Source organism: Rhinolophus sinicus, linkage group LG04 (assembly GCF_036562045.2).
Source record: "Rhinolophus sinicus isolate RSC01 linkage group LG04, ASM3656204v1, whole genome shotgun sequence".
NCBI lineage: Eukaryota > Metazoa > Chordata > Mammalia > Chiroptera > Rhinolophidae > Rhinolophus > Rhinolophus sinicus.
Genome location: NC_133754.1, coordinates 88,471,897 through 88,498,372, shown reverse-complemented (window position 1 = coordinate 88,498,372; position 26,476 = coordinate 88,471,897). Strand labels below are relative to the sequence as shown.

General features: G+C 33.4%; 1 protein-coding gene across 3 annotated transcripts in view; it reads left to right on the top strand.

The window, feature by feature from the left end:
* Nucleotides 1-26,476, top strand: part of RB1 (RB transcriptional corepressor 1) — a 162,568-nt gene that overhangs the window by 28,045 nt on the left and 108,047 nt on the right. For all 3 annotated transcript variants that reach the window (XM_019748050.2, XM_074329955.1, XM_019748051.2), the window contains exons 3-8: nucleotides 4,758-4,873; nucleotides 8,354-8,473; nucleotides 19,294-19,332; nucleotides 20,300-20,367; nucleotides 23,574-23,684; nucleotides 26,054-26,196. In XM_019748050.2, coding sequence (XP_019603609.2) covers nucleotides 4,758-4,873; nucleotides 8,354-8,473; nucleotides 19,294-19,332; nucleotides 20,300-20,367; nucleotides 23,574-23,684; nucleotides 26,054-26,196 — 597 coding nt within the window. The remainder of the gene's footprint in view (nucleotides 1-4,757; nucleotides 4,874-8,353; nucleotides 8,474-19,293; nucleotides 19,333-20,299; nucleotides 20,368-23,573; nucleotides 23,685-26,053; nucleotides 26,197-26,476) is intronic.

Below are 26,476 nucleotides of genomic sequence, written 5' to 3'. Positions count from 1 at the left end.
AAAGCATGAGCCATAAAAGAATTAATAAATTGAGCTCATCAAAATTAAAAACATATGCTCTTTGAAATACCCTATTTAAGAAAATGAAAGTCAAGCCACATAAAATTTTTGTGCAACACATATCTGATAAAGGGTTTGAGTCCAGAATATATTAATAATGCTTACAGCTTAATAAGACAAACTGAATAGAAAATTGGCAAAAGATTTGAAAAGACCCTTCACCAAAGAAGAGATTTGGATGTTCAGTGAGATTTGAAACAAATACTCAATGTCATTAGTCCTTGGGAAGATGTATCACTGCATACCTATTAAACTAGCTATAAAAGAAACAAACAAAAACTAAGTGCTGGTGAAGATGTGAAGTAACTGGCACTCACTTGTTGCTGGTGGGAATGCAAAATGGTGCAACTACATTGGTGCAACTATAATGTCAGTTTCTTATAAACTTAAACTTACATTTAACAGAACTTAGCCATTTCCCAACTAGGAATCTGCCCAAGAGGAATGAAAACATCTACTTGTAGTTGGATATTTGGGGTTAGTAGCCTTATTCATAACAGTGTATTCAACTTTTGGAATGGATCAACAAATTGTGGCATATTCATACAGTAGAGTGCTACTCAGCAATTAAAAGGAATAAATGCTAATAAATGCAACAATATGGATGAACCCTCAGAGGCATTGTTCTAAAGAAGCCAGACAGAAAAGGCTACAGACCATATAACTCCATTTGTGTGACATTCTACAAAAGGAATAGAATTTAGATCAGTGGTTGCTAGGGGCTAGGGGGTCAAAAAAAACCCCGTCTTTGTTAAAAACAGCAACACACACACACACACTCCCTCACTCCCTCCCTCCTTCCCTCCCTCCCTCCCTCCCTTTCTCCCTCCCTCCCTCCAATATTCCCAAAGATGGCTATTTATGATATGGGGAAGGTCAGATAGTGGATGGTGCTGAGACATAGTATAGTGGGATGAACACTAGAGTCACTGGAAATGGTAAAGCTGCTGATAGTTAACTGATTCAATGGGTGCAGTGCGGGGCAACATGCTGATTACTTACGGGCATCTTCACTGTTAGTTTTCATGGTAACTCTGTGACTAGGCCCTATTAACATCCCCATTGTAGTAGAAAGTAGGTTTAATTAGACTTAAGAAAGTCACCCTGAAATCTAATTAAATGTTCGAACTGTTGAGTGTTTGACACCAAAATTCATGTTCTTAATGTAAGTAATAGAATAAGTCCAAGGAAGACAGGGAATTTGTTTTTGTTTCTGGTTTCACCACTGTATCCCCAAAGTCATAACCTGGCAGCTGCATAATGAATATTTCTTGAAAAATTATTAGAGATCTCAAGTTTCAGAAGCTATAAAAGAATATAAATTAGAAGATGTAAAGAAACCTATATAAAGATATGATTTTTAAATGATTGTAAGTTTGATGGTTACACTGATGTATTTCATTTAGGCATTTACTGTATCAAATGACTGTGTTAAATTGTGTTCACGGTGTGTCCTTATAAAATCTGCTGTTTTAAAAAGTGTGAACAAAATGGTTATAGTGTAGAATTTTGTAGTTGATTCTAAATCTGCATGGTTTTGTGAATTTTTCCCTCTAGCAAATCTTGGTATCATCCAGGTATGAGATCAGATCAAGTGGATGTTACTGGTTATAACTAAAATTCAAGCCCTTTCTAAATATTTACATATGTTTTATATATAAAATCTTACATAGTTTATGTAATATGTAACATATACCATCTTAAATGCTTTGAGAAATTTTACTTCTAAGACTCTCCTAGTTGGAAACTGGTCATTTCTTTTGCATTGATAAGCAAAAATATTTGCTGGTGAAGTAAACATCCAATTGTGTAACATTGATCTCATCTATACTCTGGTTCCCTCTAAAGAACTAAGTCCAATAGATGATTAAAACATTTGATATTTAATAGTCTGAAGTTTAGAAGGAACATTTATTTTTTCTTCCCTAGATAAATGTGTATGAAGAAAAAACATTTTGTCTAAATATAGAGTTAATTGAAATGAACCTAAAACAACAGTAGCAGCAGCAGCGGCAACAAGTTTCATAAATCATCTGGTATAAAGCTCACACATTTTGCCCATAGGAAAGTTCCTTAGGTCCTTAAAAATCAGAGCTTCTTTATGCAACATTTCATTTAGGCATTTTATCATTTTAAATGAACTTGTGTTGGATTGTATTGGCTATAGCCTAATAAAATTTGCTGTTTTAAAAAATGAATAAACAACATATTCAGTTTTAACAACTTTACTTACTTCATTTCCCAACCTTTAAAAAAGTAGAAATAGGGGCCGGCCCGGTGGCTCAGGTGGTTAGAGCTCCATGCTCCTAACTCCTAGGGCCGCAGGTTCGATTCCCACATGGGCCAGAGGGCTCTCAACCACGAGGTTGCCTGTTCAACTCCTCGAGTCCCGCAATAGATGGTGGGCAGCACCCCCTGCAACTAAGATTGAACACAGCACCTTGAGCTGAGCTGCTGCTGAGCCCCCGGATGGCTCAGTTGGTTGGAATGCGTCCTCTCAACCTCTCAACCACAAGGTTGCTGGTTTGATTCCCACAAGGGATGGTGGGCTGCGTCCCCTGCAACTAGCAACGGCAACTGGACCTGGAGGTGAGCTGCGTCCTCCACAACTAAGACTGAAAGGACAACTTGAAGCTGAACGGCACCCTCCACAATTAAGATTGAAAGGACAACAACTTGACTTGGAAAAAAGGCCTGGAAGTACACACTGTTCCCCTTCCCCAATAAAATCTTTAAAGGAAAAAAAAATTCTGAAAAAAAAAAAAGTAGAAATAGACTAGAGTTGTTGAAAGCCGACACATTGAGAGCAGTTCGGTTAAACAGGACTAAGAGCAAACAAGCAAACCAAAGACAACATAAGAAGTAAGCCTAAAAATTCAAAAATTTTTAATGAAGCAAACCACCTTTTATATCTCTGTAGTTCCTGAAAAATTGACCATATTAATATAAACACATGTACAAAAGTTGACGTTCATTCCTTTTATTAAAATATATACTTAATAGTCTATACTAAACAACGTATATATACTTTATATATGTTCAGTTTCAGAAATAGTATGTAATATAATTTCAAAGTCTAATTTATTGAACTATAATTTCTATATACCAAAATTAACCAATTTTAAGTGAATAGTTCAATGAGTTTTGACAAATGTATTTAACCATGTAAGTACCACCATTAAGATATAAAAATTTTTGATTACTCCAGAAAGTTCTCTTATTCTCCATTGTAGTCATTCCCCAATACCTCTCCCTACTCCTGCCTCCAGGCAACCACTTTGTAGCATTAAAGATTAGTTTTGTCTTTCCTAGAATTTCATATGAAAGGTGTCACACAGTATGTACCCTTTTGTGTCTCGCTTCTTTTTCTCAGTGTAATAATTTTGTGATTTGTCTTTGTTGTCTTTTTTTATTGAATAATATTTTATAGTGTGGACGTACCATAATTTATTCTCCTGTTTTTGGGTATTGCGTTTCCAGTTTTTGGTTTTTATGAATGGAGCTGCTATTAGCATTCTTATACAAAGTTTCCATTTCTCGGGTATAAATATCTGGAAGTGGAATTGCTATGGAAAGTATATATTTAACTTTATAAGAACTTGCCAAATTTGTTTCCCAGAATGGTTGTACCATTTTACATTTTCGCCAGCCATGTTTGAGTATTCCATTGCTCTACATCCTCATCAGCCTTTGATGTTGTCAGTCTTTTTAACTATTCTAGTCAGTGTATAATTGTAATACGAGTTTTAAAATGTTACTTCCCAAGTACCTAAAATTAAGGAAAAGAAGAATTATTGATAATCCATAAATTCATTATCTATAAATTTAATAATCCAGAACAATTCTTTTCCTAAAGCTTTTATATAATTGAGATTTCAAAACAATGTAAAATTGCATCACATAATTTTCAGCTTTATTGTAATCTCCAATTAAGAGTAAACAAATAGTTCCTGTTGAATATCAGATAATTTGATATTTCTTTTATTTTCAGTTTAATATAATCTAAATATTATCAACAAAACTGAACGTATTTAGACAGAGCTATACATTTTTAGGGGGGGAAGTATGTATTCTAATGATGAAAAACCTAATGCTAATGAAAGCCATCACTCATTGTATGCCAGGCATTATGCTAAGGGCTTTATTTATATAATCTCATTTAATTCTTACAAAGTGACTTATGTATTATTTTCATTTTACAAAGAAAGCAGTTTATGGCTCTGAGAGATACAAATTCCATAAAGTTAAAAAATAACTTGAATCAGTAGATTGATAAAAGAATGAGTGAGTTAAAGCAAAGAGAGGAAATCAAAGAAGAAAGTGAGCTTGTCTTTTAAACAATTTATGTTATGGACTCTAAAATCTTTTAACTTGGCTTTGATGACACTGGATTATTGAAAATGAAAATATTTCAAATAACTGACTGACCCCTAAATTTTCCACAGTAAATTATAATTTAACTTTCTGATCTCTCTAGTAATTTTTTTGCCTTACAATATAAAATTTTAAGTGTTTGTTATTTGTGTAGAAATAAATGCTCTCAAGTATATGCCATCATAAAGATTTAAAAACAAATTTATTATGCTGAATAATAAAAAATTTCCTTTATAACAATTTTAACACAGTATTCAATGTGTGAATGATTTAATGAAATACTTGAACCTTTTCTTTTTTCTTTCCATTTTTTTTGTACCCAGGAAGGTTATATTCAAAAGAAAAAGGAACTATGGGGCATCTGTATCTTTATTGCAGCAGTTGACCTAGATGAGATGCCATTCACTTTTACTGAGCTACAGAAAAACATAGAAACCAGGTAAAATTTCTTTTTTTTTTTTTTAAGGGTCTACATGGCACACACTTAAATCTTTTTTTTTTTTTTAATTTTATTGGGGAATATTGGGGAACAGTGTGTTTCTCCAGGGGCCCATTAGCTCCAAGTAGTGGTCCTTTATTCTAGTTGTGTAGGGCGCATCTCAGTTCCTAGTCCAGTAGCCGTTTTCAATCTTTAGTTGTTGAGGGCGCCGCCCACCATTCCATGTGGGAATTGAACTGGCAACCTTGTTGCTGAGAGCTTGTGCTCTAACCAGCTGAGCCATCTGGCTGCCCCTCTGGCAGCTCAGCGGCAGCTCTTTGTCTTCAATCTAGTTGTGGAGTGCGCAGCTCACCGGCCTACATGGGAATTGAACCAGCAACCCTGTTGTTCAGAGCTCGCACTCTAACCAACCGAGCCATCCGGCCGCCCCTAAAATTTCTTACATCAGTGTAGGCCTCTGCTATTAAAGAAAATTACTTTTGAACTTTCCTTTTAATAAACAGGGAATTAGTGAGAAATGTTAAAATTAAATAAAACATAAAAGACTTTGGTCGACTAGTGAACTGTCATTCTCTCATGGAGCCCTTAATAAAAGTATATTTATGCTGCACTTTCTTTAAAAACGTAGCAGTTTGTGTCCTGGGAAATTTTTCATCATGTCTCTGACTATCTGTAAACTTTCTTAATTGTAGCTGTTGATAGGTGGACAGAAAAAGCAAGGATTTATAAAGTAGGCCTATTATATATTAAAACCTTTATAAACCTAGCATGCGTTTCTTAAAGGAATTTAGTTAAGATTTATTAAAGTTTAAGATTGTTTAATATAAAAGATGTTATATACTTTTTGAGCCTATATTCAGTTGAATACCTGTTACAATATGTGCCTCTCAAATTACTTAATATTTGTCGAGGTTATAAACCTTATAAGAGGAGTTTACGAATTTGTTTCCAATAACTCACGAGTTTACGAATTTGTTTCCAATAACTCACGAACTTTATCTTGAGAAGCCTCCTGAGACTTCCAGTCATTTCATTTGCAGCATATTTATGAAATGTAACAGTAAATAATTTTACCAAAAAGATAATAGTATATATTTCTTCTTGGGTAAAGCCACCTAGAATTAAACATAATTGGTGTTTTTATTTAAATGAGATAAACTTGCATTTTTGGGTAATGCTGTTTCTTATTACCTCTATATAAAATGTGGAAACATAGGGCTTGTATATTCATATTTAACCTATTGAACTAGAATTGATTTATTGAGTTTTCACAGTTTAACTTTATTAAATAAAATCACTAAATTTTATTTAATATAGTGATTAAATTTTATTTAATATAGTGTTTATGTAGCTGAAAAATAGTTAAATATATAAGTAAATTTTCACATTAATTCATTCAGCAGATGTTTAGTGGCGTCAGAAGATTGGAAAGAATATAGATTTTTGGGTTAAGACAGACTGGGTTTGAATCTGGGCTCTTGTTTTACAAGCTTTATGACTTGGAGCAGATTGCTGAGCCATATTAAGTCTCAGGTTCATCGATGAAGGGAAAATTATTAGCTGCCTCAGAGAATTATGAGAATTAAATAACTTACAATGAATAGAGAAATAAATAGTTCATAGTCAATGCCTGCAACACCGTAGGCACTGATGAGGTATTCATCTCTTTCCTTCTGTAGCCCGCTCCCTCTTCAGTGCCCGCTCCCCCCCCAAAAAAAAAAAAAAGGAAGGAAAGAAAACTTAAACAATTGTTAGGCATTGTGATGCTGTGGGTTGTAATGATACAGAGAAATAGTCTCTGACCTCAAGAAATTCAGTCCCCTGGAGAATGTAAAATTAAACAGGTAACTGCAATACAATGTTATATATCTATTCATAAACTACTAAGAGAAAGGCTATCATGTTTTTTATCTATAAAATGAAAGAATTTTCCTGGCAAAGCTTTTCCTAAACTTTTTTTCCTGAGTATTCATAAAGCAACACTGATTTATATATTGGACATGTCATAAATAATCTCTCTATCATAAATATAGTAATGTATTTGGTACATCTTTTTCATAGGCATCTTTCAGTGTTCTGATAACTATCCAGGAATGTTATCTGGACCACTGCTGCTTCAACGTGCTCTGGTGAAGGACTAGTGTTTTTTATTTCCAATATGTCATGGGCTGATATTTTAAAATATATACATCAATTACTAGGAAAAGGAAACAAAAAATCGTACTAGACATAGGACCAAATTGATTATTACTAGATTCAGCAGGCATAAAATTAGTGTCAAATTGCCTGAAAAGTTTTTAAGTACTTACTGTCAGTTTCTGTACTTATTTAATTATGGACTGGTAACAAACAATTCACAGACCAGAATCATGCCATGGAGCAGTAGAATATGTGGTTATCTACAAATCTCTGTGTCTGAATTATGGCTTTTTATGCCTGTCTGTCGCCTTCCCTCTCTCTTTCCTTCAGAGGAGGGTTACAGAAGGAATAGAGTCACTTAAGTTAACCCTAGAAAAAGAAGGTTTTGTAGTAACAATTCACAGTTTTCATGGTGTTCCATGGATAGCTAATGCCACATATCTCATAAAAATTGGAACTGAGAGTGGTCCTTAAATAAATACTATTCTAAGGTTGATTTCTTTTTCTCGGCATGTATCTTCACATTTGCTCCATTCCCTCTTCTAAGTAGTAATCTGACCATTGACTCCATATCATTTCTACTCTCCTTTACTTACTTTTCCACATAGTTTGTCATGGCTGCCCCAATCCCTTCTATATCACAGGAACTTTTGATAACCTTCCTTTGGGTTCTGTGCCCTCTGCTGATTAGCTGAAGCTTTTGTTTTTTCCACTTCTCAAGAGAAATGTCTGAGTGGTCCAACCCATTTTTTGGAATGAAGCCTATAGTAACTCATTGGTTGCTGGACAGCCTGTGGGTAATGTGTCTGGTAACTACTCTTGAGAGCAGTCCAGGTTTGGGAGTCAGTCTGAGCAGGAGATAGAAGGTGTTACATACAGGGGGGATTGATTAAATGAGTAAATAAATTAAAGATAAATGGATTCCAGTTTTCTCAGTGTCAAAGAAGAATTTTGAACATGGTAAAGAAAACACTAGAATGCGCCATGTGGTTTTGTGTTGGAATTGGATAAATGCATGTGAACTTACGGTTTTAAAAACATATAGATAGATACAGAAATAAATATGTATGTATGTGTCTGTTATAACCCTGTTTTACATTTTTGATGATAAATAGATGTCGGCAAAGGTATATATAGATATAGGGGTATATAGGTTGAAGACTAGATTTTTTTTTCCTCTTCAAATTCTAACGAAATGAAAAAAATAATTACTTCCAAAGAAGTAATAGTGATTTGGTGTAGAGCTAATAATCTTTTGAATTCAAATGTCTATGCTTTGAAAATGAAATAAAATGAATTTTTAAAGTTATGATTCACTTTTTTCTATTATTTCCTTTGTAGTGTCTATAAATTCTTTGACTTACTAAAAGAAATTGATACCAGTACCAAAGTTGATAATGCTATGTCAAGACTATTGAAGAAGTATAACGTATTGTGTGCACTCTACAGCAAATTAGAAAGGTAAAGTAAAAATTTAATTGGAATTACACCCGGATTTTTCATGTAATTGTTCATGATTAGATTCCATATGAGAATTATTATCTATTTAGTCAAGTTTTTAGGTATTACCCTTTAGAGTTGACCCCTTTGCTATTAGTTTCATATTAAATCTTAGCTTTCTTATCCAATCATATGCATTCTGAGTGTTTCCTCCAAAATTGTTTTCCTATCCTTTCATGTTTCCGTTTATTTTAACAAACTTTAAACTTAATTTCCACTTTAGCCTTTTCTGCAAGAAGACTTCTAGTTATGAATGGAAGAGTGACCTAAATTTAAACTTCTTCGTAATGGTGTTATTTAGTTTAGAAAGAGAAAACACATTGGCAATGGAAGGTATATGTAACCTATCTACCAAGCCATGATTGTTCCCGGTAGTGTTTGAGAAGACTTTTCGTTTTACTGTTCAGCTGGGAGAATGATAAACTTGGGGTTTTTTGTGGTTTTTTTTTTAATACACTTTTCATGCAAGTCCCCACTCCTAGTGTTACAGTCCTTAATTTGGCATGTGCCTGTTACTGTGTTCATTTTGGGACTCATTTCATTTGGGTAAGAGAATATGAAAGTTAGTGTTTCAGCTTGATAAGGAGTTATAAACGGAGAAGGGAAATATGTTCTGGGGAGAATGAGTATGGAGACACAGCTGGAAAGAAGCATCTTCTCAGAAGGATGCCTTTAATTTTCCTTTTCTTTTTGGTTGATATGTCACTAAAACTTCAGAGGTGTGATGGAGGATGAGAAAAGTGGAGACAAAACTCAAAGATTGCCTTAGGGCTTTTTGAAGGAATTTTTCTTGCTCCTGGTTTTTAATTATAATATGGTAGCATTGGTCATCATTATTTTTGTTTGTCCTTTCTTGTACAGAGTAGCAGCTCTTTGCACCAAAAAAAAAGGATTTTTTTTTTATTATTAAAAAATAAATTAAGTACTTTGAATAAGGAATGTGAATTAATTGTAGAATACTTAGAAAATACAGAATGGCATAAATAAGAAAACATGAATCACCCCTAATTTAACACCAAAGATAATCAGTATTTCTTTCCTTTCAATATTGTTTTACATAGAGTAACTCATATTGTATATATAAATTTTTGTTTTGCCTTTTTTTTAATCTGAGACTTTCTAAATGCTTTTCTGTCCCTTAAATTTGTTTATAACTTTTTATCTCATATCTTGGAGCGTCTCCTAAGAATATTATACTAAATACAAAAGAACTTTAGAGATTTTAATCACATTATTTAGACCACTGAAAAATTGGGAAAACCTATTTATGCACGACTGAAGTAAACAATAAAATATTATAAATATAATCTAAATGTTTAAATATAAAATAAAATTTGATGAGGAATAATAACATTATGTAAAAATGTTTCTAATGTTAAATAAATAAAGCAGGATATACTATAACTACAGAAGGAAGAAACCCAGACACTAACACATTAAATGAAATGACTGGAAAGCAGTGTACCAAAATGTTAACCAAGGTTTTGTATGAGTAGCTTACATAGGTATGTGTTACCTGTATAAGAAATTAAGCAAAAACTTCTCTAAACAATACTTAAGAAAAATCTGTTCTGTAAAGACTGGTAGTCAAAATCTAATCATCAGTTTATTTCTAGATACAGAATTTTAATGAGAATGATTTGGAGTGTAGTCCTGATTTTCTTTTTTTTTCCTACTGTAAAAATTTTAACTGGATACTTCTAGGTTTTTTGCTCTGCTGTCTGAGATAGGAGATCTACTTGGATATTTGTTTGTGTTTTACCTCTTTCCTTTACTCATCACACTTTCTAGTGATTCATTGTATTTATGATTCTCCTGGGAACTAAGGGCAAGTTACAAAAGAAAGAAAGTGGATTATTGTATGGACGGTTCTGAAGATTTCAGTTTTTTTTCTATGTCCCATCCCCTTTTTTTCCTTTAGGCCAGTGTAAACACTTTTATTGCAGGTTAGCAAACAAGATACAAAGTCAGAGTTCACAAGAATTTTCTTTAAAGCAGTTGGCTGGTATGATTGATGCCCTATCCAAAAAAGGGAGGCCCTTGTAGAACTTAATGTTGGAAAAGGGAATCTTTTGAGTCAGACAGATTTGGATTCTAGTCTGGACTCCAACATGTGCTGTGTGATCTTGAACAAGTGAGTTATCTAACTTTAGTGCTCAGTTTTCTACTGTGTAAATTGAGTTGATAGTAGTACCTACTCTGTTAGGTTATTTTTTTATTTTAAATATTTTTTTATTTTTCAATTATAGTTGATATACAATGTTAATATTATAGTAGTTTTAGCTGTACAGTATAGTGGTTAGACATTTATATAACTTACGAAGTGATCACCCATTTGAACCATGCATAATTATTATAATATTACTGACTGTATTCTCCATGCTATGCCTTACATCCCTGTGACTGTTTTTATAACTGGCAATTTACACATCTTAATTCCCTTTCCCTCTTTCACCCATTCCCCCAACCCCCCTCCCATCTGTCAACCATCAAAATATTATCTGTATCAATAAGTTTGCTTCTGTTTTGTTTATTGTGTTTTTTTAGATTCCATATATAAGTGAAATCACATGGCATTTGTCTTTCTCTGTCTGACCCATTCCACTTAGCGTAATACCCACTATGTCCATCCATGTTGTTGCAGATGGCAAGATTTCATTCTTTTTATGGCTGAGTAATATTTCATTGTATATATGTACAACCTCTTTATCCATTCGTCTATTTGTGGACACTTAGATTGCTTCCACATCTTGACTATTGTAAATAATGCTGCCGTGAACATAGAGTTGTCTTTTTTAATTAGTGTTTTGGGTTTCTTCAGCTAAACCCATTTCTGGGTTCTACATTGTCTCCTGTTATAGCCTTTATTTTAAGTCTTATTTGTCTGATAAGTGTTGCTATCCTAGCTGTTTTTTCATTTCCACTTGCATGAAATATCTTTTTCCATTTCTTTGATTTAAGTCTGTCTGTGTCTTTTGATCTGAAGTGGATATCTTGTCGGTAGCATATGTATGGGTTTTGTTTTCTTATCCATTCAGCCCCCCTATGTCTTTTGATTGGAGCACTTAATCCATTTACATTTTAAGTACTTATTGATAGGTTTGTAGTTATTGCTATTTTATTCATATTTTCGACCTTTTTTTCTTCTTAAGGAAGTCCCTTTAACATTTCTTGTAATACTGGTTTAGTGGTGATGAACTGTTTTAGTTTTTTCTTGTCTGGGAAGCACTTTATCTGTCCTTCAATTCTAAATGACAGTTTTGCTGGGTAGAGTAATCTTGGTTGTAGACCCTTGCTTTTTATCACTTTAAATATTTCATTCTAATCTCTCTGGTCTGCAAAGTTTCTGTTGAGAAATATGTTGACAGTCTTATGGGACCTCCCTTGCAGGTAACGAACTGCTTTTCTCTTGCTGCTTTTAAGATTGTTTCTTTGTCTTTAACCTTTGGCATTTTAATTATGATGTGTCTTGGTGTGGGCCTCTTTGGGTTCATCTTGTTTGGGACTCTCTGCACTTCCCAGGCTTGTATATTTATTTCCTTTGGTAGATATGGGAAGTTTTCCATCATGATTTATTCAAATAGGTTTTCAGTTCCTTGCTCTCTTTTTCTTCTGGTACCCCGGTGATGCGAATATTGGTACGCTTAATGTTGTCCCAGCGGCCCCTTAATCTGTCCTCATTGTTTGGATTCTGTTTTCTTTTTGCTGTTCTGATTGGGTGATTGGGTATTCTCTGCTACCTTATACTCTAAATCGCTGATTCGATTCTGTGCTTCATCTAAGCTGTTGATTCCCTCTAATGTATTCTTTATTCCAGTTATTGTAAAGTTCATTTCTGACTGGTTCTTTTTTATGTTTTCTATCTCTATTTTTATGTTTCCTGTCTTTTTGTTGAAGTTATTGCTGAGATTGTCGAACATCCTTATAACCAGTGTTTTGAACTCTGCTTGTAGATGCTTGTCTCCATTTTGTTTAGTTCTTTTTCTGGAGTTTTGTTCCGTTCTTTCATTTGGGTGATGTTTGTTTGTTTCCTCATTTTGGCTGCTTCCCTATGTTTGTTTCTATGTATAAGGTAGAGCTGCTATATTTCTTGGTCTTAGTATAGTGGTCTTATGTAGTAGGTGTGCTGTGGGGCCCAGTAGCACAGTGTCCCTGGTCACCTGAGCCAGGTGTCCCTTGTGTGGGTTGTATGTGCCCTCTTATTGTAGTTGGTTCTTGATTGCTGTTGTCACTTCGGTGGTAGGAATTGACCCTCAGGCTGACTGGCTGTAAGGACTGGCCATAACTGCAGCAGAGGAGCTGTTAGGTAGGATTTTACCACACGGAGCAAGATTCACATTAGTGGGTCTCTGGTGCCTGCCAAGTGCACCCTTCGGGTGTATCATTTTTGGATGTTGTTGGTTGGTGCTCTGGTGTGTGGGCTGAAGCTGGTTACCAGGTGTGTTGGTTCTGAGACCTCTTGGGAGTGACTCTGGTGGAGACCAAGGTCAGCCACTACCTTTACCCTGCCCAGGACCATCTGGTATGAGCTGCAAAGTGATCTGCAGATGGTTGCTGCTTGTGCTGGGCTTGGACTTGCCAGGTAGAGGCTAAGCTGTGAATAGTAGCTGGCTGCCCATAGTGCCAGGCTTGAGGCCTCTTAGGAAGAGGTACATGGCATGCTGAAGCCTGGCACTGCTTGTTTGGGATTTGTGAACCTTTGAGACATTTTAGGAAAGTTTGTTGCACAAGCCAAGCCAGGCCATTTGTATGGAAAACCCACTGGAAGTGTTTTGGGTGGGCCCATAGTCGGGGGGAGTGGGGTCTCAGGGAATCACTACGGTGGGGCACCCTTAAAGAATCAATTGAAAGAGGCAACCTAAGGTTTTTAGAAGTCCTGTATAATATGTTGAATCTGTAGAGTTCAGCATTTTCTAAACTTATTAGACTACTAATATATGTTTATATGTATTTAACATCAATTAAAATCTCCTGGAAGTAGTTTTATAGAATATACTTTAAGAAATTTTAGGCTATCAGCAATTGCAAATAAATTAAGAAACTACACTAAGCATTAATTGACTATTAGTACCTGGCTATAGGTTAGGTGCCAGGGATACAAAATTATATGACACAATTATCATTAAGAAGTTTATAGTAAATATATTTTTAATAAAAATAAGTGCCATATTAATGCATGTAATGCTCTATTATAGAGGATTATATATATATAAGAAGTAGAAATTATGTAGTGGGCAAAATACTATGTATGTCTAAGGGTACGAAGTGTATTTATGGGTGCTTTTGAACACGAAAAGAACTATACAGCAAGGTGACATCTGAATAAAGTTTAAAGGATAAACAGAAACTCACCAAGCAAAATATGTAGGAACTGGGTCTGAGCATCCTAGACAGAGTGATTGGCCTGTGTACAAAGCCAAAGCGGTAGCATGATGTACTTGGATATTGCAAATGGCTGAAAGGTCAGAAGGGATCAGATTGATAGTGAATTGGACTTTGCCTTGCAGATCATAGAAAGTCATTGAATGATGACTTAAATTGGGGAGTGACATAGTCATATTTGGCCTTTGTGAAAGGGATTTGAATTTTATTGACTGGTTACATGAGTAAATTTTGTGTTTACTGGCCTTGAAGTGAATCAGCAGGGTTTTAAAATTTTATTTGGACATTTTTGAAGAACATTTGGGAAGATTAACTGTGATACCAAAACCTGTTTATTTCAAGGTAGACTATAGGTATATATATGGCAATGTGCTGTAGTGAATATGATAACTTTAGAAAAGCTCAACAGATCAAAGTATGAATATTGATTTTTTTCCTTACTGAAGGTGTGAGCTAGGGAAAGATACTTCTCTAAACTCCAATTTTAACCTGTAAAGTATAGCTAATAATACTTTCCTTGTAGGGTATTTGTAAGAATTAAGTAAGATAATGATACTGGTTAGCTTGCCTCCCAGAACATTCTAAGTGTTCAATAAACAGTTTTTAAAGCTATTAATAACTATATTAGTGCTATCTCATAGAAATATAATAATGCCAGCCATGTATTTTAAATAGCCTAGTAGTTACACGACAAAAAGTAAAAAGAAACAAGTGCAATTTTAACATTTTATTTAGTTCATTTATTCCAAAATATCTCAGTTAAACATGTATCATTCACACAAAAATTTGTACACAAAGGTTCATTGCCACATTATTCACAATAGCCAAAAAATAGGAATAACCCAAATGTCCGTCAACTGATGGATAGATGAACAAAATGTGGTATATCTATATGATGGAATATTGTTCAGCCATAAACAGGAATTGTAGGGACAGAGCCAGGAGAGCAGTTTCCAGGTTCTCGACCTCATGTGGAAAGGTGCTGGCTCGGGTAATAGATGGCCATCAGCTGTAACCAGTTGGCCATCAGCTGTAACCAGTTGGCCATCAGCCACTATTGTTTTGTATGTAACTGCTGTGGCTACTTTAGCAAGTGCAGTTAGCAAGCTGTGGATTGCGGATTGCGGATGGTGCAGATCACGTGGATCCTACTTCCTGTGTCTTGCCTGGCTGCCAGTGAGAATATAGTAGTGTGAACCCCCTATCTGTGGCTCCGTTGTTGTTCCTTTTCAGCCTCAACGTCTCCTGCCAGGAGTGGGAGCTGAGTCCCTGCATTACAGGAATGAAATACCATTATATGCTACCACATGAACAAACCTTGAAAACATTAAACTGAGTGAAAGAAGCCAGACACAAAAGGCCACATATTCCATAAGATGAAATATCCAGAATAGCATGTCAATAGAGACGTAGAGTTGATTAATGATTGCCAGGGAATGGGAAGTTGGGAAGTGAAGGGAATGGGGAGTTTCTTTCTGGGGTGATGGAAATATTCTGGAATTAGATAGTGATGATGGTTGTATAACAAAGAGAATATACTAAAACTATACCCTTTAAAATGGTGCGTTTTATGTTATGTGAATTATATTTCAATAAGAAAGCATGAAGCCATTATAAAAGTTATTAATGAAATAGTTACATTCTTTTTCTCATACTAAATATTTTTTATTTCTTTGAGTTCTTTTTGAATTCTTCAGACCCACACTTTATGTTTGCAACACAGCATCATTTGGACTAGCCACATTTCAGATGTTCAGCATATGTGGGTACTTGTGGCTACTGTATTTGACAGCACATATTTGACAGCACATAATTACTGAATGTAATTATCTTTATTGTAGAGCATTCTTTTGAGTTATGTTAAATTACAAAATGATGAAAATAGTGCATCTGACCTTAAACATCTTTTCTATAATTATAAAAATTCCTTCTTGATTATTGTCTTTTTTTTTTATTGTTTAAGACTGGGTTTCTCTATATAAATTTTGATTTACATATTTTTTTGTGACTAGCTTTTTTCCCTAAGTGTGTTTTCAAGGTTCATCCATGTTGTAGCATGTTTCAATATTTCATTACTGTTATTATGGAAAAATGTTCCATTGTGTGGCTATACCACACTTTACTTATCCATGCATCAGTTTATAGATATTTGGGTTGTATATCTTTTAAAGTAGTTGAGAGTATAAAAGGACAGCAGTGTATATTTATAGAGTTTGTTATATTAATTTTCTTGTTTACCATTTCTTGTTCTTTTCATTTGTTCACATGGGTTCAATTTACCATCTAGTGTCATTTGTTTACTCCAATACCCACCTTTTGACCCCACCCACCTCCTTTGTGCTGCTATTGTCAAATAAATATGTTTCTATATGTTATACACCCAACATTACAGTTTTATATGTGGAGGGTGCCAAAAAAAGTATACACATTTTAAGAAAGAAAAAAACTGTATTAAAATTGTAATACTCAATACATACCGATAACAAAAGATGTGAATACAAGTCATGTATATACATTTTTTTTGGCACCCCTGGTACATGTTTTGTTATACAACTGCTTCTTACATCAATTACTAGAAGAAAGGGGACTAAATATGCAATAATACCACCTTTTATAATAACATAATTACCTTTACCAGTGCTCTTTGCTTTTTCATATGAATGTGAATTACTGTCATTTGTTATCAGCTTTAATAACTTACTTTAGTATTTGTTGTAAGGTGAGTCTGCTATCAACAAATTCTCTGTTTTTGTTTGGGAATGTCTTTCAACTTTACCTTTGCGATATAGTTTTGGCAGATACAGGGTTCTTGGTTGTCATTTTTTTTTCTTTTAGAACTTTGAATATGTAATTCCACTGCCTTCTGATTGTCATTGTTTCTGATGAGAAGTCAGCTGTTAATGTTACTGGGTTCTCTTGTACATGATGGATCATATTTTCTTTTGCTGCTTTCAAATTTTGTCTTTCAACATTTTTACTATAATACATCTGGGTGTGGAGCTCTTTACATTCATCCTACTTGGAATTTGTTGGTTTCTTGGATGTAGATTTTTCATCAGATTTGGGAAATTTTTCATTAGATTTGGGAAGTTTTTAGCCACTATTTCTTTAAATACTATTTTTGTTCCCTTCCCCTCTTCTCGTACTCCAATGACTCATATATTGGTATATTTTTTGGTGTGCTACATTTCTGTCAGCCTTTTCATTTTTTCTTTGTTTCTCTCTTTGTTTTCCAGACCACACAATTTCTGAGGCTATTTTCATGTTTAGTGATTCTTTCTTTTGCCGGCTCAGATCTACTGTTGAGTTTCTCTAGTGAATCTTTCATTTTGGTTATTGTACTATCAACTCAAATTTCTATTTGGTTCTTTTAAAATAATTTATGCCTCTTTATTGATATTCTCTATTGGATGGGACATTGTCAGCATATTTTTTCTTATTTAAGCCTGGTTTCCTTTAGTTCTTTGAACATATTTATAATATTAGGTTGGTGAAAAAGTAATTGCAGTTTTTGCAATTATTTTTAATCTTTTAAACCACAATTACTTTTGCACCAACCTAATAGCTTCTTTGAAGTCTGACACCTGGGCTCTTTAAATGCAGTTTCTGTTGCCTCCTTTTTTCCCTTTGTAGAAGTCACATTTTCATATTTATTTTTGAAAACAGGACATTTTTTATAACATTGTAGTAACTCTGGATAATGATTCTCCTCTGACTTGGTGTTTGCTGTTATTTGTTGTTCTCTTGTTTATTTGTTTAGTGACTTAGCTGTACTCTTTCAGTGAAGTCTCTTTCTCCCACAATGTATAGCCTCTGATACTGCTCCTCAGTGTGGCCTTGGGCATGTGTACAGTCACAGGTGATAGGGGTTTTAGTGGGGGTTCTCTTTGGTTATCTTTTTCCGCTGATCTCTCTTGTTAAGCTAACTGCCTCTGTTGATATCACACTTAGCTGTTATCTTCCACTAATTGCTAACCAATTGCTTTATTTTTTTTGACAGTGCCCTGGGTAACAAATTGCTCCATAGTCTGATCTGATTAAATTTCACTCCCTTTGCAGGAGTAATCTTTGAGGCCAGTCTTGAGACTTGTTCTGACTCTAGGAGAACTCTTCTTAGTTTTTTCGTCCCCTGGTTCTCTCCTAGATGGTCTAGGATTTAACTTGTTGCTAAATAGCTAAATATAGCTACCAGCCTCTTCTTACTTGCTTACTACCAAAGTCTTCATTGTTTTCAGTAGTGCTCTTAGCCTTGCTTGTCCCCACACTCTGTTCCAAATGAAATTAATTCCACTGGGGAGAGCTTTGGAGCTCTCTGTTCTTAAGGACTACCTCTACCCTGGGCAACATTTCTGTGCCACCATTTAGGAGGTCAGAGGTCAGTGTCCTATTCTTTTGGAGTGACACCTCTACTTTAAGACTGGGGTGCTCAGGAGAGGCTATAGCCCCTTGTCTTCTCAGATTGGCTTTATTGGTTGGAACCTCTGTCTTATCAGCTAACTGGGGCAAGGGAAGTCAGGACCCCAGTATTCTTCATCTTCTGTGCCTGGAGTAGAACTTTTGACACATGAGTGAGGGCTAAGGGGAGAAAGGGAGCCCCAGACTTCTTAGCTACTTTTGCTTGGGATAGAGCTTCTGCAACATGAAGCTGGAAGTGATGAGATATGCTTGTATGTTGCCCTTCTCAGAGAAAGAGTCCTAGGCTGGGAGCTGGGAGAGGGAGCCCTGTATCTTAGCTGCACCTACCCAGGTTATAGCTTTGTGATGCTAAGCTAGAGAGAATGAAGAAGTGAGTTTTGCCTTGAATTCCACAGACTGTCATTGTTCTTAACAAGATTTAGTAGATTTTCTTGAATAAATGTTTAATTTCTTTTCTCTCTCTTTTTTTTTTTTCCACTGTATTCCCTGAGGAAAATTTCCAGAGATTTTAAATGTTTTTTTTTTAAAGTAATTTTCACCAATTATAGTTATTACACTGGGAGCAGCTCCATGGAGATCCTTAATCCTCTATTCTGGAAGTCATTGTCCTAAACAAGTGGGTTTTATAGTACTTTTCAGTTGTGTTATTTTAGTGAAACTTATTAGTTAAGTAGCCTTTTATGACCTGATCTGGGATTCTGACGAGATCAAAATTCAATGTATTCGAGTTACAAATGCACATATGGAATCCAGTCCTTTTGTAATTAGATATTACAGTGATGTATGTACATTGTCATAAATTGGAATCTACTTTAATCTACTTTAACTTTGTTTTATAATGCTATACTTTTCATTTTTAAAATGTATGCTTCTTAAAATAAGATTCATAAAGCATGATACAATTGATTTCTAAATTATGAGAAAAATTACTAAGTAACTTTTAAAAAAGCTATAATGTTGATATAATTATTTTTTCCTTTCAGGACATGTGAACTTATATATTTGACACAACCAAGCAGTTTGTAAGTAATTCACAGACTGTTATTTTTCACTTTTTATTTTTTTAATGTATTTTTCTGGAATAATTCCAAGCATGTTGATAATATCAGGGTTAGTTTGATTGATTATGGCATGCCACTTCATAAAGTAAGGTTATAGATTTAAGCCCTATGCAGATTATTTATCTTCTCACAAATAAAATGGTATGAAATATGTGTCTTTTATTGTAAGAGAACTAATAAGGTGAAAGTTGATTCAATGCATGATGTCATCAACTCTAGGGAAAATGCAAATTTATTGACTTAATCTTTATTGAGGGTCTGTTACAGGCACTTTATTACCTAAGATTCTGAGCATAATTTTTGTGTAAGAATAAGTATGAAAATCTATATTAAAATTTAAAAAATATTTATTTAAATGTGTAATACATGTTTCAACCCATGTTAGAGCTCTAGAGTTTTCCTTTGGAAACAGAATGTGTAGTATATGAGATTTTCCACCTCATCAGAATAGTAGTATTGAAATAAGATGATTGATATAAAGGAAAGTTGCATACTTATAAATTAACTCTTAATTATTTATTCCACTTGTTAATTCCAACAAGTGAATGGCTATGGAAAAATTACTAAGGCATAATGTTAAATTGGTAAGCTAGAGTTACTCAGACCTCTATTTTTCTGTTTACTGTGTTGATTTTAATTATAAAACAGAGAGCAGAAACACTTCCTGTACATATTTTTAGATTAGAATTGATAACATTCAGTTTTTTAAAATAAATGTATTGTACTCTGTGGGCAAAATATAAATACCTTGGTATAAATACTAAGTGAACTGAGATAAATTAAGTTCATGTGTAAATTGTGCATTTTAAATGCACTGTATTTGATTATGCAATCAACTCAGGTCCATAATTCTTAAAAAGGGAGAAAAAACAGGTATAGTTGGAAAACTGTCAGTGTAAATTTTTTCTCCTTTCTATTTGTTTACTAGGATATCTACTGAAATCAATTCTATGTTGGTGCTAAAAGTTTCTTGGATCACATTTTTACTAGCTAAAGGTAAAGTCGTATGTTTGTTATATGCTAATGTTTCAGATGTAATAATTTATAATTCCTTTGGACTAGGCTCAGAGTTTCTTGTTCATCCTCCTCCTGCCCCACAAATTCTCTGTGTACCTTGTTAACTGTTAGCAAATTCTTGTAATTTTGGTACTGGAAGCAACATTGCAAATATTTCATTTCTGTTTCTAATATCCTTTCCACTTTCCTTTCTGTTTTTTAAGAATAATGTTACTGTTTTTATAAAAATGATACATACTCATTAAAAAGAATTCAAATAACACAGCCACATGCAAAGAAAAGAAGAAAAGTTACCCCAAATCCACCCAGAAATAATCATCATTAAAATTGTGATTGTCATACCAGATATATGTATGTGCATACATTCTGATAAAAAGGTGGGTGGATGAGTATATTCACAAACAGATTAATTTTCTAATGATAGGATCATGTTATAGTGCTTACATTTAAAATGTAAAAATTAATTTTACTCAAGTTTTACAGAAAAATTAAGAGAAATGGAGGGAATTGCTTAAGTTTAGATAAATATTTTGTCACTTAAGCAGTATTATTGCAAAGATGTTTCTCTAACATGAAAAAGCATTATGAAAAAGTTAAAAAGTTAGAATCTATTTTACTTTGTGTTTTGATTTAAAGCAATGTATATTAATCTGCTTGAAGGAAAAGAATGCTAGTATTGTCACTCTTCCTGTTACCTCCCATTCCACACTTTTAGATTTGCTCATTTTATTGTTGTTATTACATTATCAAAGATTATAACATTTATATTCTTTTCTGTAATTATAATTATTATCATACCCATTTAGTTTCACTTCTGTGTTTAAATGGATTCTAAGCTTATTGTCATTGCCTGTCATAGCTTCTCTATTTCTGAATTCTTTATTTTATTCAACCTTAGCTGACTGGAGTTCACCATTAGCACCATATTTGGCATCGCATTCCGTGTGTTGGGCATGTTTGTGAATCATGGCCATAGTCTTTGTACTTGAAGATAACTTGGCTGTGAAGTCTATTCTTGTGTCTTGTTTGTCTTCCTAGCATTGCTATTGAAAAATCTGAGTCTAGCTTAATTCCTTGCCCCCCACCCCCATTTACTTCCTGTATACTCAAATAATTCTTTTTTTTAAATTTGAGGTTCAATATCTTAACTAGGATAGGTCTTGATTTTTATTACTCTGTTAATTTTTCATGGAATACTGTATCCCTTTTTAAACTTAAGATTCTGCTCTTTTTTTTCAGAGAAATCTTAACATATTACATTTTTAAATATAATTGTATTCATTGAGGTACTATTCTATTCTGTTATGTTTCAGGAAACTTAACTATCTTATATTGGATTGTTTTTGTCCTACACATTTTTTACATTCTTTCATGTTTTTCTAATCTTTGCTCTTTTTCTTATGTATTGACTGTTTTTACGTCAAGCCTTTCTTCTATTTTGAGGTGAACTATGTATGTAATGGTGTTATTTGGTCTTCAGGTTTTTCTTCAGTAGTCTAGCTCCTTATTTTCACAAAATGTGTGTTGTTCAAGTTGTTACTTCAAGGATTCATAGGATATTTTCTTCTGATAGACTGTGTTCCACATTAGGTTTTCTATCTGATGTTGTGATTGTATTTTTTTTCTTTTTTCTTTTCTGTACTATGTTTGCATGATCTTTGTGCTTTTCACCCCATGTTGCTAGGACTTCATATGGGCAACCCTGACCTGATGTTCTGTTTTCTCTGATGTAATGTGAATAAATCTCCCTTTACTCACATTGCACTTATCTGTGACTTGTGTCCCCCAGAGAGCTATGAGAGCAGGCTTTTTTATTATACTTATTTTTAGTCAGAGGATAAGGGAGAAAGAGAAGAATTCATCTGGAATGATGTGAGTCTTTGTTGTTCTGAGAGTTTTGTTAGAATGAACTCTAAAACAATACTTCTAGTGACAGTTGTATCTTGTTTCCATAATGAGATTATGTTTTGGGATTCAGATTTTCACCCAATTCAGTACAGTATAGTGGAATCTTTATGTTTGTCAGAACGTTAGCTACAGTTGTTCACTTCTTCCATTTTGCCTTTCTTTCATCAGTAATTTCTACTCCCTCTAAGTAAGAAGAGGAAAAAGATGAGGATGGTTTCTGAGTCAGTATCTCTCAAATTTGGTATTGCTGCTAGCACTTAACTTGAGTACAGGTTTTTTTCTTTTATTAGATATTTGAGGAGAGAGATTCTTTGATTTGATTTCACTATTCTATTTTTAACTAGAAGTCCTTGATATTCTTTACCTATATGGTATTTCTTAATAACTTTTAAGTATATTACACATATATTTTTGTACCATACCTATGGATCTGGAAAACCTTGATGCAGGGTTACTTTACCTATTTTCTCACATAGATTCTACACTTTCAGTATTTGTTGGGATTGTTAGTGGTTTAGCGGTCTCATACCAAGGAGATGGAGAGTCAAACTTCTCTTTTAAAAATAATGTACAACATTGATGTACAACAATAATGTACAATATTGTTTTAGAGTTCATAAGCAAATATGTTATAGCTATATTTGATGATGATGTGTATATTTTATGTAGCTATACTTTTTTTCCCTCAGGTATTTATTATATGCATTTATTTCCTCACAGCTCTCTAGTTATATAGTTATTGTTCTAACTTTTTAGGATTTTGTGCTAAATAATTAATTTATAGATGACTTTACAATTATATACTAATTTTGTTATTTCTTAATGGCTTTGGTTATTGTAATATTTTGGAGAGGGGTTAAAATGGAAAATATATGAGGATTCATAAGTAAGTGGAATTAAAGAGTAGCGTATATCATACTTCAAAATTATTTTCAGAAATAACAAATTCTAAAACTCTTACCAAAATTGGAAGTAAATTTACAAAAGCAAAAAACAAAATGAATTTAAACAGAGAGACTGAATTATAATATTAATATCTAAATGTAAAATTCTCATGGCAGACTTAAACTTTATCATTTCATAACTTTATATATTTTATTTATATTTTTGTATGTATCAAATATCACTGAGTTCTTACAAAAACAAAGATCTTAGGCGTACCTTTAGTGATTCTTGAATAAATGAGTATATGGATACATGTATACTGACAATTTTCCCTAACTTAAAGATCTCAATCTCTAACTTTAGTTTAAAATGTGAACCATTTTTATTTTCAGGGGAAGTATTACAAATGGAAGATGATCTGGTGATCTCATTTCAATTAATGCTATGTGTTCTTGACTATTTTATCAAACTTTCACCTCCTGCATTGCTCAAAGAACCATATAGTAAGTATTTTAAATATTTTGTGCTCCTCCTACTGTATCATTCAGCTGTTGTTTATTGACTGTCTAATGGGTCCAAAAAGTGGTTTTAGAGCTTAGGGTATGATAATAAATAAATCAGACATGGATTCTGCCCTCAAGTAGTGTAAGTTATAGAAGGAGGGATAAAACAAGTAAGCAAGTAATTAGAGTATATGCTAGAAAGTGGTCTGGACCAAAAATACAGCAAATGCTATGGAAATTCAGAAGATGAGAAAGTTTTCCCAGTTGGGGAAGAGCAAGGAAGACCATGTAAAAGAGGTGACATTTGAATTTTGTTTAAGAGTAGTTAGGATTTGAGTGTTGTGGTAAGTTGGTGGTGGGGCATTCCCAGTAAAGAGAAAATCAAGAGGCAAGGCACAGATATGATTGAAACTGCATGGGAGAGAGTGGCACATTCTGTAGAACAGATTAAATTTTTATTATTGGGTGCTATAATAATAATGTGACTAATTTGTTTTACATATGAACTATTGATCTATTTCAGTGAGATGGGAAATGTATTTAAATAAAAATAACTATTACTAAAATAATTGCACAGCATAGAGCAAAGATAAGTATATCACACTTAGAATGGAATTGCTTCCTCTGGTGGCATCAAGAGTAGTAGGATTTCAAAATCACTTACACTATAGAAAAATGTAAACTAAGGCTGAACTGATTCCTTGGCTCCTAAAATGATGAAAGTATTAATAATACTAAAAATAATACAGAACAGATCAAAACATGGAAGTCCCAAAGTGTTGTTGAAGTGGCTGAAAAACTGAAGCCTAATTAATCTTTGAACAATAACTTCATGGAAAAATGAAGTCTGGAGCAGAATTTTGAAAATGTGTTGAATGTGGTTTGATAGAAAAGGCAAACTCATTTTAGCAGAAACCACATGCAAAACAGGGAGGAAAAATAGAAAACATATATTTCAAAATTTTTTGAATATTTAAAAATTTTCTTGATACAAATTTTTCTCATGTTTTTCAGTTTTATAACTTTAATAAGTTGATGTGGGATGTTACTTTAGGTTGACAAGCTTTGCTTTTGGATAATTCAAATGTACATTTAGTTCTGTAAGAGCTATGTTAAAAAGAAAGGATGAGGTGTTGAATTGACTGAGTATGATACACTTTAATTTTTTATTGTGGAAATTTTCAAATTAATACAGAAATAGACAGTAGTATAATAAGCCTCCATGTATTTTTATCACCTACCTTCAACTTATAACTTATCAACCTGTAGCCCCATCTACTGTGCAGTTCCACCAGCTATGTTATTTTGAAACACATTTTTGCATAGTTGCATCCTTATAAACTTTAATATGTATCGCTGATAGTTTTTTTAAAAAGCATAATGACAGTACCATTATCACACCTAAAAATCAGTTAGTAGTGATTCCTTAATACCACCAAATATTTAGTAAGTGTTCATATTTTCGATTGTCTTATAAATGTAATTAAATATTTTTTTATAGGTTGACTAAATCAGAATCTAAATAAGACCCATACTTTGTGATTGGTTGATATGCTTTTAAGACTTTTTTAAAAGTTCCACCTCCATCTATTTTTCTCTTTTTTTCTTTCAATTTGTTTATTAAATAATTAGGTGGTTTGTCCTATTGAGTTTCCCATGATTTAATTTTTACTGATTTCATCCTATAGTACAGTTTAACATGTTCCTTTTTCCTCTCAGTTTCTTGTAAATTCTTGGTTGGGCCTAGAGACAGATAATACTTTTTATACCTAGTTATCTGCAATCTCTTTAATAGCTGAATCTGCATTCAGTTTGAATTGGGACTACTCAAATAATACAGGGGATTTTTTTTTTTAATCACAGTTTATTATCCCATTATTATATTTATATACTTTTAAAAGCATCATAATTTACTGTGGAATTTTCTAAAACTTTTAAAATTTATTTATTTTTATACTGTAAAAGTTGAATCCAAAATATATACTTAAAATTTTTAAGACACTTTAAGATAGAAAATATTTTTTTTTCCCCTGCAGACTAAGGAGGATACACTTAGAATTACTTTATAAACTGGCCATTTTCCTTGCCTTTTTCATATTTGTCTATGGGGCTTTAAGTATTTTACAGTTTCTTTTTGGGTTGTTTGAGGGCCGAAGAGACTAAGGATGGCAAAAACTATTAGCAATATATAACTTATAATAGATATTCAATAAATAGATGAAACTGTTAGCTTTTAATGAAGCCTAATAGATAAAAGTAGCATAATGTTACCAAGATTATTTCCGACCAACATAGTTATAATTAGAATACTTCATTATTTTATACAGTGGAATTTGCAATTGTTCTTATCTAATTTACCATTTTTACAGAAACAGCTGTAATACCTATTAATGGTTCACCTCGAACACCAAGGCGAGGTCAGAACAGGAGTGCACGGATAGCAAAACAACTAGAAAATGATACAAGAATTATTGAAGTTCTCTGTAAAGAACATGAATGTAATATAGATGAGGTAATTTAACTTCATGATTTTTTTAAATAGTTAAAGTAGATTTAGACATAAGTTCTTCCTAACAGTATATATTACTTTTGTTAATGAGCTTGCTTTTCCTAATTAGTGCAACTCTGTTTTTAACTATATTCCCTATGCTGTACTTGACACCCCCATGACTATTTTGTAACTACCAATTTGTACTTCTTAATCCCTTCACCTTTTTCACCCAACTCCCCAAATCCCTCCCCTCTGGCAACCATCAGTTTGTTCTCTGTATCTATGAGTCTGTTTGTTTTGT